Raw genomic sequence first — 18,454 nt, 5'->3', positions numbered from 1 at the left:
GAAGCCGCTGCGCGTCGCCCACTTGAGCTGTAATCCAGAGCGGTGACACAGGTCATTTAGGTCCATCCAGTCGGAACGCACACCGAACGCCGGGGTTCTGATGTCCAGTTTTCCATTTTCTTTTATTTTAAATCTGAGAAATTGCAAGTCATTCTCCTCCGCGGGTGGTATTTTGCGTCGCCGCAGGTGCATGAGGAGAGACTGTCGGGCCATTTCTCTAACAGTTGCACACACACACACACACACACACACACACACACACACACACACACACACACACACACACACACACACACACACACACACACACACACACACACACACACACACACACACAGTAGAGTAGACAGATACTCGTCATATTATTTTGAGTTTGATGAAAAAGACCATTTGTCACCATGTAATCTCTCATGAACAGATGTAGTGAAAAGGAACAAAACAGAGAGGGCGCTGTTTTTCCCTTTTCTTTGACGATGGCTGGCCAGATTGGTCACCATGTAATACCATGTCCAAACGTATTAGTAGTGCTGTATATAGCTGGACCATGTATAAAATGCTGGGCAGCTTTTAATTTGAAATGCCAGATACAGGAAGCAGCAGCAGTCAACCCATATAACTTGGATGGTATAACCTCACCTCCTAAATATTTGCTCTCTACATACGGCGTGACGTGGCTTATCTAATTAATAGTATTAACGTTTGTTTTATATAGAGTTGTATGAAGGGGGGGCGTGGTTTCACTGTTTGCCTTTCTGACCAGAGAGAACACCCATGGAAGCACCCGCAGTCACACTGTGTCAGTCCTGTAGTGGCTGTCTGTTTCCTGGTTCTCTTTCACAAGTTGGACTCTAGGGTATAGTTTAGGGTACACGGTAGTATTTTCAATTGTTTTAGTCGGATATTAGTTAGTCGGATATATTCAATTTGAGTATTTTAGCTTGTTGTCTCGTTCCGAGCCGACACACCGTGTTTACGTGCCGTGACTGTGGGCTGCTGTGGCAGACAGCCTGTCGTGGTGGAAAATATACTCAAATGTTTTACTTGAGTAAAGTATCAATACTGTAATGTAGAATCACTCAAAGATCCAGAATTCAACGTGTACTCGAGTAAAAGTAAAAATAGCCGATCTACAAGCTCACAGCTTGTTCTGTGCATGTGAAGGTCGTTTGTGTGCGGTAAACAGTCCAGAGCTGGAGAAAGTTAACCATGGATAAAAGCTCAGACAGCTTGTTTGTAAAATACTTGCACATTTTTACTGGTTATACAACATGGAGTTGCCAAATCTTTATACTTTTTACACCTCCAATGGCTGGTTTTACCAGCCCTGGCATCAAATTCGAAGAAAAGGTTATTACAGGTTTTTTGGCACTTAGTTCATTGTTAAGCCAACTGGCTGATCATTGTTAGGCCAACTGGCTGACCAATAAATAGTGTAACTTCATCAGTCAGTGATTCAGTGACTGGCACTTACTACACATTGTAGTATGAATGGGATATTACTGTATTCATAACTTTATTTATGGTGGTTAATAAACCATCATAATAAGTAAAGGCTGTGAGATTATAATTAATTTCAAGTCAGGGTTGTTGAATTGTTTCATTAATAGTAATACACAGCGCAATGATGTAAGGTTAATAACCACTTTGTTAAAAAAAACGAATTGTACAGTTGGTCAGACGCTAAATCATAATTCACACAATGCAAAGAAAATAAAGCAATAAATCATTGATTGAAAGCATAGTGTAATGACTCTGAATGAAAAGTAAATGTAATAAGCTGTTGATTAAAATACCTCATCACGACACCAATGAAACCAATGAAACCAATAAACCGATAAAGGTTTTGCCTTGCCTAAATGCAATGAGGGCAACATAAGTATGGCAATATTGAATCTAAACTGACAAGGGATGGAAGGAGTGTGGAGTGGGTGAAAAGAGGGATTGAGCTAATTTAGACATCTGATGAACTAGTCCCAACTCTACAAAGGCGATAGCTAGATTTACAGGGCTCACCTGTTTGCTGATTATGGAGGATTTTAAGCTTAAGTCATGTGACATAATGACCAGCAGATATGATAATGAAGAATGAGAACAGAGCTGACTGACAGCTGACTACAGCTGGGCGGGACGACTCCCATGTCCTGCATAAACTAACGCTGGCGCTTCATTAACAGTCTCTCTAAAGTATTGTGGGGTGGGGCAGCAGCAGGATGGAGAGGAGAAGGAGAGAAAGGGGTTAGACAGACAGTGTGTATTCATATGATTGCCCATCCATATAATTGATTTGTGTGTGCATGTGAATGCATGTAATGATTATATCACTATAACATAGACACCAATTCATGGTGATGAGTGCACATACCACACACACTCACGCACGCAAGCACGCACAAACAAATGCACGCACACACGCACGCACGCACGCAAGCACGCACGCACACAAACACACACACACACACACACACACACACACACACACACACACACACACACACACACACACACACACACACCCACACACACACACACACACACACAGCACACACACAGTAAAAAGATACTCTTACATACTACTGTATACATGTACATGTCTATCTGCATGCTCATTTCAGTACAAAGGAAAGTCTACATACGTAGTCTGCGCACGTATTTCAACCTAAAAACCACTTCACCTACAGTAAAAGTAAATGTTTTCCGCCCATAATTCCAGCTATTTAATATGTTTAATATGCGGTGTGTATCGCACAATTGGCAGCAGTGCACAAACACACGCACAAACACACGCATGCACGCACCATAACACTGATGGGGGCTTTTAAGCCGTGACATCATTTTGTAGGCAGAGGAGAACTCTGCCCCCAGAGCATTTTCTGTCCCTCGCTATTTCAACAGATCCGAGACAAAAATAACGACTAAAGTATAATTCTAACACTTTCCTTTCAACAACAAAGAGAAGAAAAATGTGTAAATAGTAAAAATAGTAAAAAGATTCACGGAAACTGGGGGCAGAAATTCTCCTCTGCCTACAAAATGATGTCATACTTAACAGCCCCTAAAGTCACAGACATTCTTAAATAGTCTCTGGAGCTCGTCACCAAACCAGGCTCAGCTGGTCCTCACAGGTGACGGTGATGGAACTCAGGGTTATTGGACTCTTCTAGGCCACGGGGAAAGGAGAGGGGAGATTCATTGGCCGAGGAGAATTTGGAGCAGGGCAAGGATCACAACAGGGTAAAACTGACAGGCAAACTTGATAAAAATAATTGGACAGCAGTCACAAAGAGATGATATGTTAGAGTAGTTTTCTATGTGTCTATAACAGCTACAGTTATGGTAGTTATAATAATGCGGTGTAACCCAGGACTGTTGAAGTTATAATGCAGGATACTACTTTACTTGTTATACAGTACCTCTAAGTTGTATGCATGACTATAAACATTGATAAGGCATTTTATGAAGTCTTGTAAAAGCATTGTAATGTCATAAGAATGTGCTTATAATGCAGTATAGACATGACCTTCATAGAAAGTGTTACCAACTTTTCTAATAAACATTTATACTGTATTCCACATGATATAAATGTATTTGTCAATTATCTTCCCCCACTGCTTGCCACGGCTGAACGTGGCCAATTGTGTTCGTATACGTTCAACAAGATGCAATGCCGTGGATTCGAACAATTTACAATTGAGGCATTTAGCGGACGCTCTTAATCCAGAGCGATTTACAGTAAGCAAGGAAAACACAAGGTAATGCATCAAATGATCAGAAACAGTCATCTTAAACCAAGTTTAATCAATCATCAGTCTAAGCAGTCGAAAAATCGTGACTCCTCATAGTGGGCAGGTAAAAAAAGTGCCCATTTCTGTGCATCTAGAGTGAGTGACTGAGATTTTGTAGACGGAACAGTTACTGTTAACAAGTTCATGAAAGGTAATTCCATCGATATGCAATATATTTGATTCTTTCTGGAACATTCACAAGATGAGGTAAATTGATATTGAATTTCTTTCTCTGTTGAAATGGCCCTTTAAAGCAGGCTGAATTTGGACTGCATTATGTTGACAACACTCTCTTTATTCTGACACTTTACTCTCCAAGAAGCAATAACGTTGAGCTGCCAAACTGTAATTGTCCTTTCTGGGAGTCTGGAATGAACTGTTGGCTTTAACACACAACACACTTCAGTCTTACAGCTCATCCACACTGCCAGCAATGCGAGCGATGCGACGCAAGCGATGAAATCTCATTAAAATACATTTGTTTCAATGAGACCGCCCTGACGTACCGCGAGGTATGTCAAATCATAAATGCAGCCTGCTATGTCTGTGAAATGTTGCACACACATTCCCACTAGGCCAAGGAACAGATGCCACCCTTCTCACATTGGCCTGTTATAGCACCACCAGCAGGTCAACTTTTGCAAAACACATTTTTGGAACAAAATGCCTAAAATCCCGAATGCAGTGTCCGATTGCCGTGAAAGGCCCAAGATAGCGTGGCACCCTTTTCACTTTGGCCTATTATAGAGCTGTTCTCGGTGCTCGGTGCTCACTGCTTCCAGTTAGTCTTTGATTTCTTTTCCCACTTTTCTTGCTTTTCCTGCTTTTTTCCTGCTTTTTTCCTTTTTTCGACTTTTTTCTGGCTTGGCCACTTTATCGCTGCTTGCAGCTATATTTATTATTCATTTTATTTGGTCGCAACGCAATGGCCGACGCTCCATATGAGGACAGTTTTCCGCGCATCATTTTGATACCTGCATGCTGGCAGGTGACATGATGATCGGGAGGTAACTTGAACACCACTGAGTCATCTTGGCCCAAGGAAAAACAGATAAAAAAATCACTGTCTCACCTTGAACAGTTGCAGACTCCAGTCGCTAGTGACTCATATCTGCAACCATTCTCATAATGTATGCCTCTTGCTTCTTTTCTCTTTTGCTCTGTCTAACATGCACTGTCTGTCTGTCTATCTGTTTGTTTGTTTGTTTGTTTGTTTGTTTGTTTGTTTGTTTGTTTGTTTGTTTGTTTGTTTGTTTGTTTGTTTGTTTGTTTGTCTGTATTGAGCATATTTCTCATATTGTCTTGCTTTCTCACTCTTCTCCCTCTTGTCTTACTTTCTCATTTGCACTCTCTCAACTCTTCAGCCTTTCTTGAAGCTTTTTTCTCCTTTATTGCAGTTTTTTTCAGATTCTATTAAGTTTTTTTTATCTTATTTATTTGTTATTCAAAACAACCCATAAATAAGGGTTGATTCACACTCTAATAAGGAGCCTAACTAATTTCGGTTCGGGAGGGCTCCCCGACCCGAAATGATTTAAGTTCGGGGGGAGTCCATTCATACTTTCTTAACAGCTAGTGCCGAAGTGGCTTGTACATATTAGAGGTCCATGGCATGACAATGTTTATGGCCGATACATGAGCGTTGCAGGGCGGATACATATCTGACCTTGCGCTGCACGGTGAATGACTTCCTCTTGGGGCCCCTGGCAAAGGGCCTCTATTCAGGAGGTCTTTCTGGCGGCGAACTGGTCGTCACCATCGACCTTTGCAGCTCATTACCAGTTGGATGTGGCCCCGCGCTCGTTAGCGCATTCGGTCCTTCAGGTAGCTGCTACCTCCTCTGTTCCTGTGTGAAGAGTTCGGTTGTTGTCCTCTTCTTGGGTGACTCTTGGTAAGACCTTGTACTTACTGGGGGTCTCCCACTTTTGCTCTTCCCCCAACCAGACTGTCGTGGACTTTGGGGGAGAGTCCTTCTCCTTCTCTGCCTTGCTTGGGAAGTACTGGGGTCCCGACTTTCCTATTCACCCCTACCCCTTTGGGCCCCTGGCCTTGGGGTTGTATAGGCGGAGCCACGTCCGAGAGGGCGTGGTCCTGGGTGCATGTACACATGCGGTGTTTAGACGCTGGCCTTCGTCGCACGGGAGTTTACGTACCCCATAGGAAGGAGTTCCGACTGGAAGACAGATAATAAACACAAGTGTTTCGAACGAAACACCTGTTTATTTAGGTCTGAAAGGAGGAACTCCTTCCGGTCTCGGCCCTCTGTTCGAATGTTGGAGCAGAAGGCTTTCAAGAGACAGAACGGAAGGAAGTCGTGGGTCTTATAGGGGGTGGTCCTAACGCCCGAGACTTGATTGGCATCCCCTCTGGCCAATGGGACATTGTCCCACAGGAGCTGACATAAGATTTTTTTCTGTATTGTGGTGCATCTGGCGATTCCCCGTAGGAAGGAGTTCCTCCTTTCAGACCTAAATTCGTTCGAAACACTTGTGTTTTCAAATGTTGTTGTACTAATTACCCAAAAGTATGACTTTGATTCATAAAATGTGGTCTTGGTAAATGAGACAGTTGATATAAAGTTGTTGTACAGTATGTGTCACATCTAGATATTCATTATACTCTGAAATAACTTGGAACATGTTGCACTGAAAATCTAAAGTATTCTGGACTGGGGCTAAGCCCCCCAATGTTTGAAGATCCTATCTCTTAACCCCTCTGTACTTAGTAAAACGGACCTACTATAAGTTGCAACTGTAATTGGTACGCGCTTTTTTCACTCACAAATCTCTTTGATAAAAATAGACGATCAATAAGCTCACAACAGTTTTTCTTTTCCCCAAAATGGGAATGTTGGGTTTTAAGTGGTTAACAACACATACATTACAATACATCTCAGGAAACAATAACCAAACTGTCTGTCTGTCTGTCTGTTTATGTCTGTCAGTCGTTCAGCATATTAAGCGGAGGGACATCATTCTGAAGAGGGAGTTGGGAGAGGGAGCATTTGGGAAGGTGTTCCTGGCGGAATGTTACAACCTCAGCCCCAGTCAGGAGAAGATGCTGGTTGCTGTGAAGGTACACATACACACACACACACACGCACACACACTCACACTCACACGCACACTACAGGCACACACTATACAGGCACACAGCTAACCAGTGAGGTACAACAAACAGATACAGACAAATAAACACACATTGATGCCACATAAGCAAGGGCTACTTGTCAGCGTTGATGAAAACATATTACATTATTCATTTGTTTCATATTACACGCCATTAAATACATGAATAGATTGACTCAAAAGTAAAAACAAAACTAAGTATTTCCTTGCTTATGCTAATGAAAGTATTCCATAGCCTAAGTGTTGCACTGGCCGTCCACCCAGCGCAACACGCTCACCTCAGAAAACAAGGAAGTGTTGATCAAATATAATCAATTTTCGGTTACTGCATCGTCTATTTCTCGCTTCAAAAAACATTCTTGATAGCAATGTTTAGTTGTAAATGACATTGGCCGTGTTTCCCAAAACGATTTTAGCCCATCGTAGCTCACGCATGGTTGTAGAGACCAAGCCCCGACCGTCATGTTCCCGTGTTTATATGGGTTCGGGCAGAGTGACTTATTTAGCCCCCTACAACTACACCAACATTCAGATTTCACAAATTGCTTAATAAAGTCTCACTCCTGTCTAAATATGGTACGGCATTCTATAATTACCTGTATCCTCCGTGTTCTTTAATAAGAAGCCTTTTTATCCGATCGCGTTCTGTTTTTCCATGTATTTCCTCGCGTTCCCCATGCGCACCAACCCCATTGAGATAAACAGACATTGATCAGATAAAAAGGCTTCTTATTAAAGAAAACGGAGGATACGAGTAATTATAGAAAGCCGTACCGTATTTAGACAGGTGTGAGACTTTATTAAGCACTTTGTTTGTGAAATGGGCTAAAACCGGGCTAAAACCGCTTTGGGAAACTCGGCCAAGTGTTTGTTTACATGAGTGTCATGTTGGATGTATTCAGTGGTGTGTTCTAGACTTTTTTTAGGGCATACTATTTGTGTGGCCAGGGCAGACACCAGTGCATAATTCCCATAATACCCGCGTGACAGGTAGAACACAGCACTGGATGTATTAATCATTTGCACCACAGCTAATTAACCCGATTTAAAAGTGGGCACATGTAAACACCAGATCGGATTGATCTCACCCCATGTAAACACTTGATCCAAAACCTTCAGTCGGGTTGATTTTAACCAGACTGGAAGAAAGGTGTCCATGTAAACGCAGCTATTGTGTAGAGCAGAGCATCAGGACTGCAGAATGTGGAGTGGTCTGCAGATAACATATGCTCTGATGGGGATGTCAGGAGGACACATATCCAATAACACCAGCAACACCACTTACTGGAGCAGCAAGAAAAGATGCTCAACGTGTAATCAACAACAGGCTTGGTGATTACATGTCGATGTTTCTCTCTCTCTCTCTCTCTCTCTCTCTCTCTCTCTCACACACACACACACACACACACACACACACACACACACACACACACACACACTTTCCTTCCCTCTCCGTCCGTTCTCTCTCTCTACCTCCCCCCTCCTGTCTCTTTCCTTCACTGCCCCCTCTTACAATCCCTCCCTCCCTCCTTGCCCCTGCTTATCCTCTCTCTTTCATTCCGTCTCGTTCCCTTCATCCATTTACTTTGTGCGCCCCTTCTCTCTCTCTCTCTCTCTCTCTCTCTCTCTCTCTCTCTCTCTCTCTCTCTCTCTCACTCCCCCCCCTCCCTCCTGCTATTGGTCTCCATCTCTCTCCATCCTTATCTGTCTCTCTCTCTCTCTCTCTCTCTCTCTCTCTCTCTCTCTCTCTCTCTCTCTCACTCCCCCCCCTCCCTCCTGCTATTGGTCTCCATCTCTCTCCATCCTTATCTGTCTCTCTCTCTCTCTCTCTCTCTCTCTCTCTCTCTCTCTCTCTCTCTCTCTCTCTCTCTCTCTCTCTCACTCCCCCCCTCCCTCCTGCTATTGGTCTCCATCTCTCTCCATCCTTATCTGTCTCTCTCTCTCTCTCTCTCTCTCTTTCTCTCTCTCTCTCTCTCTCTCTCTCTCTCTCTCTCTCTCTCTCTCTCTCTCTCTCTGATCGCCGATCGTCCTTGACTCCTTGACTCCCATGCTGACAGGGTTGTTATTGATAGGATGGCCCCTGCCGATAGAAACACATTTTATTCATACGTCCTCGTTTAGTATTTAAGTGTTGCCAGAGAGATTTTATGCGCTTCCTCGTACGTTCTCACAGTACTCCAGCTGTATGGAGGACTGGATGCATCCTGCCATAAAATTCTATTACCCAGCCCAAACTGCTGTCCTCCTTAAGAGAATGGTTCTTGTCTGGGCGTAGCTCCAAGACAATATTTCCAAGTGCCTCCCCGTTGACATAAATTAGGGGGAGAAAATTGTAGAGATCATATTTTTGCCCTTGTTTTGTCGAACCAATGTATATAGAGTATAGAGAGCACGCATGTACATGTGCAAATAGACTGATAATTCCTTTATTTGTTGGTGTGTGTTTACTATTCGTATTAATGCTGATACAATGTCTGAGCAACCAGAACACAATAAATGTAAGCTCTTACTCTTATGTACTTGTACACAAGTACACAAGCCTACCTCGCTTAACACACATACACACACACACACACACACTTCCTGCTATGGTCTTAACAGCAGAAACAGAATGTATAAATCAGAGAGAGGGAAGAGAGTTTACGTTGACACAAAGAACACAAATCTACTTTGTATTGGGCAGAACTATAGAGAGTTCACTGCCCCGAATACACAATATAAAATTGACTGTACTTACATTGTTTCAGCCAGGGATAAGAATGGTAAATGTTTAATCAGTTTTACTCGGCAAAACGGAAACCAGGATGGCGATTGATTTTTACTTTTATTAGTTCAGAGAAGGTTGACCGAACACATTTAGACGTACAGCTACTACCTCCTGCGTCACATTCATACAGTTGCCCAGTACAACCTCATCCCTCGACTCCTGGCCACCGGGAGCTGCCCAGTACAACCACAGTTGTTGCCTTTGGCAGTTGGAGCTGCCGGTTGGCCACTGAAGAGCTTCAGTGAACCATATGGGTGGAAGGGGTTTGCTCAAGGGCACCACAGCCATAGTCGTTGAGGGGGCGGTGTATTATTGCCTACTTCTATTCTCAGGGATGTGCTGGCCATTGGGAAAAGTGGGGCAACTCCCGAACGGCTGGTTCATTCCGGTCCAGGCCGGCCATTAGGAAAAAAATTAAAATAAAATGTCGGCCTTCGTTCCATTTTGGGGGCTGGGCGGCCAACAAAGTCAATCGTCACTGTCGGGCAGAAACCTTGTATCTCCAAGTTTCAAATGTATACATTTTTTCGCAAAGCAAAGCCCTGCTTCATCATACAAGGCCGTTGCACAAAAGTAGTGAAAACAGCAGATCTACAAGCACACAACGCCTCGCGGTGCGAGGCGTTGTGTGCTTGTAGATCGGCTGTTTTCACTAGTTTAAATAATTTCTAAAATGATAAATACAAAACAAACGGTTTTGGACATACAAGGTTTCCACCCGACAACAACGAAATATAACTTAAAAAAAAAAATGAGGGCCTCCCCAACTCTTTTTCCCGGGCTTAATCAGGGGCCCGGCACGTCCATGACCACAGCCATAGTGGTTGAGGGGGCAGTGTATTATTGCCTCTGACAACAAGTTGTACTTCTATTCTCCTGACTCCACTCCAACAGATCAGACTGGCCGCCACATGTAAAGTTTGAAACAAAATAAAACATTTGTTCAAGCGTATTCAAATATTTATTTCCGCCCACCTCTGGTCTCAAACTAAACAGTGTTACTGCAGGGCATTTACTTATCTCGCCATGTAAGAGATGAGACTGTGATATAAATATAAATGTCTTGGTTGACAGTTTGCTGCAAAAAAGAAAAAAAAAGAAAACACACTACATTATACATCAGTATTGTTAATATATTATTATACATTATCATGATATTAATATACATCAAACGCTGTATTATCCCGTAAATGATGCACCATGCAACCTATTCCCGACCTTGTAGATGGCGGTTCCTTTCTCCCTGGCCTTTGATGCTCCACAAAACCACTCTGTAACAAATTTCCTTTGAAAGTAATTTATTAATGCATTCAGTTTGTATTTCCCCAGCGCACCATATTTTACCCATAACGAATCAAATTTCACTACACACGCACAAACACTTTGGTTTGTCAAAGTGACAAATTACAGTTTATGAATGAATTTATCGTATCGTGTACGGTACCCCCCACAGACCCTGAAGGAGCCCAATCTGTCCGCCAGAAAGGACTTCCAGAGAGAAGCGGAGCTTCTGACCAACCTCCAACACGACCACATTGTGAAGTTCTACGGGGTGTGTGTGGATGGGGACCCTCTCATCATGGTGTTTGAGTACATGAAGCATGGAGACCTCAACAAGTTCCTCAGGTGACATACTTCACACTCAAATATGTATTTATGCTTTATGCTATTGTTAATCTCCTGTTCTGGCAAAAGTATTGCTGGTACAGCAGTGGAAAATGTAAGGAAGGTCCAATTTAATGAAATTAGAGCAATTTGTGGGTATAATATTGGTTAATATGAAACTCTAAATCCATCATGTTTGGAATAAAATGTGAATCTGGAGCAGGCAACTTACTATAGTAAAATACGAAACATGACAAAATGATTACCCACAATTTACCAAAAGATTTGAAAAATTGAATTGTTTTGGGACTATTGTAAATGGTTTCTATCACCTAAAAATGGGTGAATTTTGACGTTAGTGTTGTGATGGGTATTGTGAGGACTGAGGAGTACACTCAGTACTCTGGTAATGGAGGAATACAATTCGGGTGATTGCTGTCATGCAGAGTTTGGGATAAAGGTGTTCTATTCCAAGTGCTTTGAAAGCATTGGCTTGGTGTCCGTGCATGCGCACGTGCACACATGCGTGTGTGTGTGCGTGCGTGTGTGTATGTGTGTGTACAGTACTAGAGGTTCGCGGGCCTTTGGCCCGCTCACATCTAGTTTAAAAAATAAAATAAAAAAGTTTTAAAAAAAAAGTTAAAAAAAAAAAGTTTTAAAAAAAAAGTTAAAAAAAAAAAGTTATAAAAAAAAAGTAAAAAAAAAAAAAAAAAGTAAAAAAAAGAAGAAAAAAAAAGAAAATTGGGGCGGAACTATTGTGCCGCAGCGCACGTTTCCGGTCGGACATATTTGACCGCCGGACGCACTTCCGGTTTGGAACTCCCAGAGTTGTAGAAGAGAGAGTTACGTCACTTACGTCGACTCCCATAGTAAGCGTGAAAAGCCTATTTACTCTATGGTGGGAAGCTAACTTAGCCTAGCTTACTGGAGCCTGTTCTCATTCCTAGCGAGCCTCTGCCCCGTCCGCCCCCATTAATTTTTCACTCGCTGGTAAGTAGACTAAATAACGTCTTTTTCACTCTTTTAAAAATGGTATCTACCTTAGAGAGGCCCGTGAATGCGTTACAATGGTGAAAAAGACGTGATTTGGTCTACTTCCAGCGAGCATTGGCTCGCTAGGAATGAGAACGGCTCCATGCGAAGCCACTTCCGGTCTGCGGCGAGTTCAAAGCGTGACGCCACTCTCTTATATATCGCTCTGGGAACTCCGTGTGGCACGTGATCAGTCCTAGCCAATTGGAGTGCTGCATTTGGTCTGTTGGTGACAAATACCGCTGGCTGCAGTTCTAAAATGTAATATAAGATATGGGCATGAGAGGACTTCCTCAAGTGTGGGTGTGAGTACAGGGTGCATGTCTGTCTATTTGCATTTGCCCATTTCTCTGTCATTTGTCTCTGTCTGTCTGTCTGTGTTGCTACTTGTGTGTTGAGCACTTTTAAAAGGAACCGCCAGAAAGAACCGCACTCTCTCTCTCTCTCTCTTTCTTTCTTTCTTTCTTTCTTTCTTTCTTTCTTTCTTTCTTTCTTTCTTTCTTTCTTTCTCTCTCTCTCTCTCTCTCTCTCTCTCTGTGTGCGCGTGTGCCTGTGTGTGTGTGTGTGTGTGTGTGTGTGTGTGTGTGTGTGTGTGTGTGTGTGTGTGTGTGTGTGCGTGTGTGTGTGTGTGTGTGTGCGTGCGTGCACACATGCGTGTGTGTGTGCGTGCGTGCGTGCGTGCGTGCGTGTGTGTGTGTGTGTGTGTGTTTTTGATCCTCTGTGAATGAGAGGCAGTGTATGAAGTGATGAAACTCTTTCATTCCAGGTGCAACTCTAATCCTCCATTCTCATTCTGCAGGTCACATCTATGCCTAATTAAACAGCATGCAGATGAGATGTGGTTGCAATTAGTATTTGAGAGAGAGAGAGAGAGAGAGAGAGAGAGAGAGAGAGAGAGAGAGATTGAGAGAGAGAGAGAGAGAGAGAGAGAGAGAGAAGCAGGAGGTCTGCCTGCCTGCCTGCCTCCCTGCCGATATGTCTGTCTGTCTGTCTGTCTATCATCCACCCACCCTTCCATCCATCCCTCCATCCATTCACACTGCCAAAGATTCAATATAAAATAGGTCCTCGGCTCTCTTCCAGAGCACACAGTCCTGTTGCTATGAGGTCACTTTCTGTGTTTGAACTCTGCCTCTCTGTTTAATTTACTCCTCTTCCCTGCAGAGCCCACGGTCCTGATGCTATGATCTTGGTGGACGGTCAGCCTCTGCAGTCTAATGGGGAGCTGGGCCTGTCTCAGATGCTGCACGTCGCCACACAGATTGCCTCTGGGATGGTTTACCTCTCCTCACAGCACTTTGTCCACAGAGACCTGGCAACCAGGAACTGTCTCGTCGGGAACGGACTCCTCGTCAAGATTGGAGACTTTGGCATGTCCCGGGACATATACAGTACTGATTACTACAGGGTAAGAACACTTTGTGCGTTAATTATCACTGCTAATCAGATCACTTTTACTACAGCAAATATACAGACAAATTTATATTTCTCACACAACCCTTTTGTTGGAACCGTTTCTTCTTTTGGATCATTAATCATCGCAAGACAGTGTGGGGAGACAAGCATTAGAGAAGCTGCATGAGAGGGAGACAGGGTAGGCAGACTAGCTCTGTTGAGGTGAGAACAAATAAAGAAGCTGGTAGCTTTCATGGCTATACTATTTGTACGTGGCTTATTTCTAACCTATAATGTTTTCTGATACAAATTTTATAGTGCTGATTACGTTTAAAATGAGTAATACACCGTCTGGATGTCATCTTGAAAGAGATTCAAAACTTAGTTCTGTAATTAACTCTTTGAGCGCCAGCGCCCTCTAGGGGCCAAGGAATGCCAGCGCATCTCTCATAGGCGAGCGCTTTAGCTTCCAGGACTTCAGCTTCCAGGACCTGACGTGCTCACGTTCCTGCACGGCATGGAAATGTCCCGGATGAAGATGCTAACAGAATGGCTATTCCCATTTTGTCATCTAAAAGATCATTTTTGGGCGATTTCGCCGTAAATAAACCTCGCGCCGCTTTCCTAAAACACAAAAAAGAGATATAAGCCTTTAAAGATGCGGCCTTTCATTGGATTAGGCGGAGATTGGCGATTGCGTTCGCAAATTACGGCCGGCCGGGACGTTGTTAGCTTTCGGCTAGTAGCTACAAAAATCAAGCCAGGCTTCAGAAGGCCTCTTATCATTTTATTCATTTAATTAAATAAAGCCGAACTACTTCGGGATCGGCACACTCGTGTACTCATCGGAAGCGGCGCCGAACATCGGGTGAACATTGGGGAGCTCAAAAATGTATTTTAAACCATTTTTAATGGAATATATCGTCGGACAGAGTAGAATGGCTTGCTGGCTAGCGGCTAGCGAGCCAGGACCACCCACGACTCTACAAGCAGCTCGGGGTAAGTGAATTAATAAAAAAAAGATTGTATTGGATTGAAATAAAGCCGAACTAGTTCGGGATCGGCACCAGATGAGTTAAAATCAGGTGTGTTATGGGAATCAGACAGGTGAATGAAATCAAGACTGAATTTATATTCACAAGAGTCGATATATATATGTCATCACGTAGGGCATTTTAGTTAACAGAAGTAATTAAGATTGGCATTTTAGGGACTTTTGATATAAAAACACACAAAAATATGTGATGACCACAGATTTGCCCTAAATTTGTGAAAATGTCATTTCTCATTTCACCAGGCCTTTAATGAAGAGGCTAGAGCGTTTAACAACCCCCCCCCCCCCCCCCCCACTCTCTCTCTACGGCTTTGAGAGATGGAGAGAGAGAGAGAGAGAGAGAGAGAGAGAGAGAGAGAGAGAGAGAGAGAGAGAGAGAGAGAAAGAGAAACACGAGATTTCAAGTTGTACAACTGGATTATTAGCGGATGGAATTGATAATCAGACAGAGAGAGTTTGAAATGACATTTAGTAGTTAATCTGAAATGGAAAACAGGCCCTGTAACTAAAGGTCTAAAGTAGTATTCTGTAGCACCCCTGAATGATGGTTCATTGATAAGAGTTGACCAACTGACCTTTGACAGAGACAGTGAGAGATGGTGTTTTCAGGGGTGTCGCACCAATTCACCCCCAATGAATATGCTTTAACTGTTGAAAAATAGCAGATATACAAGCTCACAGCGTGGCACCGAGTGCCGCGCTGCAAGCTTGTAGATCTGCTATTTTTGAAAAAAAAAAAAAAACGTGAAAAGTCATAGAATATTTCAAATCCTTCTGTTTATTTTTTTATTTTTAAACTATGTTTCTATGTCAGTGGTGCTCAAACTTTTTTCATGTGAAGGACCCCCAAAATGATATGTATTTGGCCACGGACCCCCATCTCAAAATATTTAGTTCCAGGGTAGCCTGATTTCAGACTCTACGCTGGGGCTTGAGTCTGAATCTGTCTCCATTCTATTTGATTGAAAAGGGGAGGGGATTTAAAATTTGAAATTCCCAATCACAAGAGATCTGGTGGGAGGGGTTGTGTTTGACTTTTGCACACAAAACATTCCCTCCTCCCCCTCCCCTCAATGACATGCACCAAACAGGTCATTGTCTTTGATGTTTCATTGATTAGAGAGAATCACTAACGAGCTATTCGACACTTGTATGGCTCAATCAATGACTGCAGTTCGGAGCCCTTTTGAAGTTCAAAGGGAGCAATTAAGAACTCTGGTGAGCCACGCTGCCACCCCTCCCTCCACTGTTTCTGTTGATTTTCAAAAGTTAGACACGCCCCTCCTCCGCATTGCATTGATTTCATTGGTCGGTTTCGGTCAGTTTGGTAGCAAGAGACACGTCATATGACACATCCAGACCAAGAGATGCAGTTCACTCAGAGAGTGGGCGGGTCTATTGGCTGGAGCCAGGCTAGTTCCAGGGATCCCCCCAGAAGCAAAATTTGAGTTACAAATGTTCGCTTAAAAAAATACATATGTTACTTACAGTCATTTTGGGTAACTCAGTGAGACTGTGGTAAGAGCGCTCGTTTTGTAGTTCACCACCCACCAATCACCACCAGATGGCGACAACAGCCAGTCAGCCATTCACTAGTGCAGGCGCTGACGTCACTCGTTTGCGACTCTCTTTCGTTTATTTACTAGCCCAGCTTGGCTGTGTTTAGCCATTAGCTTATTATGCCTTACTCTAACCCTAACCTCAGTAAAACTATGCCTAACCCTAACCCTAACCCTAACCTCCGCGGGGTGCGCGCTATCATTCCTGCCGACGCGACGTTGTTGTGGGTCAAAGCGACCGCTTGTTCCGCCCCGCGACGCACGACAAGCGCTCCGTTTCTCTATCTAACCGTTTCTCTATCTAACCGTGACACATATATTCAAAGATTTGCACACATTTCAAACTTTTCAAAAATAGCAGATCTACAAGCTGTGAGCTTGTATATCTGCTATTTTTCAATAGCTAAAGTGTAAAATAATGAAGGCCCCTCCACCTTGGGCCTTAGTAACTCAGTCCCACTTTCCCTCCCCTTGTGACGCCCCTGGGTGTTTTCAGTCATCATCCAGCACAGGGGTGACTTATAACCCTGTGCCCAGGATGAGTCAGCCCTAGGTTCAGGCCTGCTTCTTTTCACATTGAGTTTAATCACAGTGTTATTTTGAACCTGGGTTTGACAGGCACTCAGCTTTACCCCAGGTTGAAAAAACATGGTGTGAAATGGCATGTCTGCTCACCAAGAGGTCATCCCCGGGGTGTGAAAACACCCAGAACTAGAAAAGTAAGTGTGCCTGCAGCTCGCTTAGTGTGTGCAACCTTGTTAACATTAACATTTTTAGCATTAGCTTTAACATTAGCATTTTAGCATTAGCATTTTATTAGCATTAGCTTTAGCATTTTTTAACATTATCATTATCATTTTTTGCATTAACGTTAGCATTTTTAGCGTTAGCTTGCATTAGCATTTTTTAGCATTAGCATTTTTAGCATTAGCTAGCATTAGCATTTCTAACATTAGCATTTTTAGCATTAACAATCTTTTTTAGCATTAGCTTTTTTTAGCATTAGCATGTGTTAGCATTAGCATTTTTAGCTTAGCATTAGCGGAAGTAGTGGTTAGCATTAGCAGTTAGCCGTTGGGACTGTGGGACCACCCACCTAGTTTGAGACCAGTAACGTGTTGGGAAGTGTAGATATGGCTGTTTAAAGCTCAGCCAATAGGAAGACAGCTCGTCCCTATTGGCCATCTAAGTACTCACGCCAAGTTTCAAGACCCTACCATGCTGCAAACTGGAGATATACCTGTTTAAAGCTCAGCCAATAGGAAGATAGGGGCGGGGCTTAAGTAATAAGTCCCTATTGGCCATTTAAGTCCAGACACCAATTTTCAAGACGGTACCATGCTGTGAACTGGAATTATGACTGTTTAAAGCCCAGCCAATAGGAATACAGAGGGGTGGGGCTTAATCAATTAAAGCTCGTCCCTACGGGCCGGAAAAAGACCGAAGTCGTGTGAGCGTTTTAAAGTTTAAATCATGTTGCTAGGCAAAAGTATGCCAGAGTAATGTGGCGCCAAAGTTTCTGTTTTTTTTCAGTAAGAGCGAGATCATTTAGCGACCTACAACCGGGTCGCAACGTGGTCGGTAGTTTTCAGCGACCGGGTCGCTAAATCGAGCGACCGGGTCGCTAAATCACAGACCGCTAAATCGACCGACCCGGTCACTAAATCTACCGACCTGCCTGCAGTTTTAGGTCGGTAGATTTAGCGACCCGGTTGGTACATCTAGTGACCCGGTCGGAAGATTTTGCGCCCCAGTCGGTCGATTTAGCGACCCGGTCGCTCGCTTTAGCGGCGCGGTCGGTGATTTAGCGACCCGGTCGGGAGGTTGCGTCGGCAGGTTAGCCTACTGAGGTAAGGTTACTGAGGTTAGGTTTAGGGAGAACCAACATATTTTTGTTTACTCAAGCACCCAAGATGATGTCTGGATACAGTGCATATATTTTTTATCACACACACAGGTCCGCCTCCAACACGGACCGAGAACAAGCACGCAGCAACACAAGACACACACAAGCAGAGAGGCTGAGGCACACAAACTGATTTAGCTCAGGCTGTTATACGATTTACTTAGGAATTAAGTCAATATGAGCGGTGGTTTTTGGCTGGGGTCGCCAAAAGAATTTCCCTCATAAT

At 43.4% G+C, this 18,454-nt stretch overlaps 1 protein-coding gene across 1 annotated transcript in view; it reads left to right on the top strand.

Annotated features, from left to right (window-relative positions):
* ntrk3b (neurotrophic tyrosine kinase, receptor, type 3b) overlaps positions 1-18,454 on the top strand; it is a 263,519-nt gene that overhangs the window by 227,681 nt on the left and 17,384 nt on the right. Inside the window, exons 12-14 of the mRNA XM_080729839.1 lie at positions 6,727-6,857; positions 11,131-11,303; positions 13,479-13,722. Of these exons, the coding sequence (XP_080585965.1) occupies positions 6,727-6,857; positions 11,131-11,303; positions 13,479-13,722 (548 nt within the window). The remainder of the gene's footprint in view (positions 1-6,726; positions 6,858-11,130; positions 11,304-13,478; positions 13,723-18,454) is intronic.

The sequence above is a fragment of the Nannobrachium achirus genome, assembly GCF_963921795.1.
Source record: "Nannobrachium achirus genome assembly, chromosome: 7".
In the NCBI taxonomy this organism is placed as follows: Eukaryota; Metazoa; Chordata; class Actinopteri; order Myctophiformes; family Myctophidae; genus Nannobrachium; species Nannobrachium achirus.
Note: the sequence above shows the minus strand (reverse complement) of the source record. Positions and strands in the feature narration are given on the sequence as shown.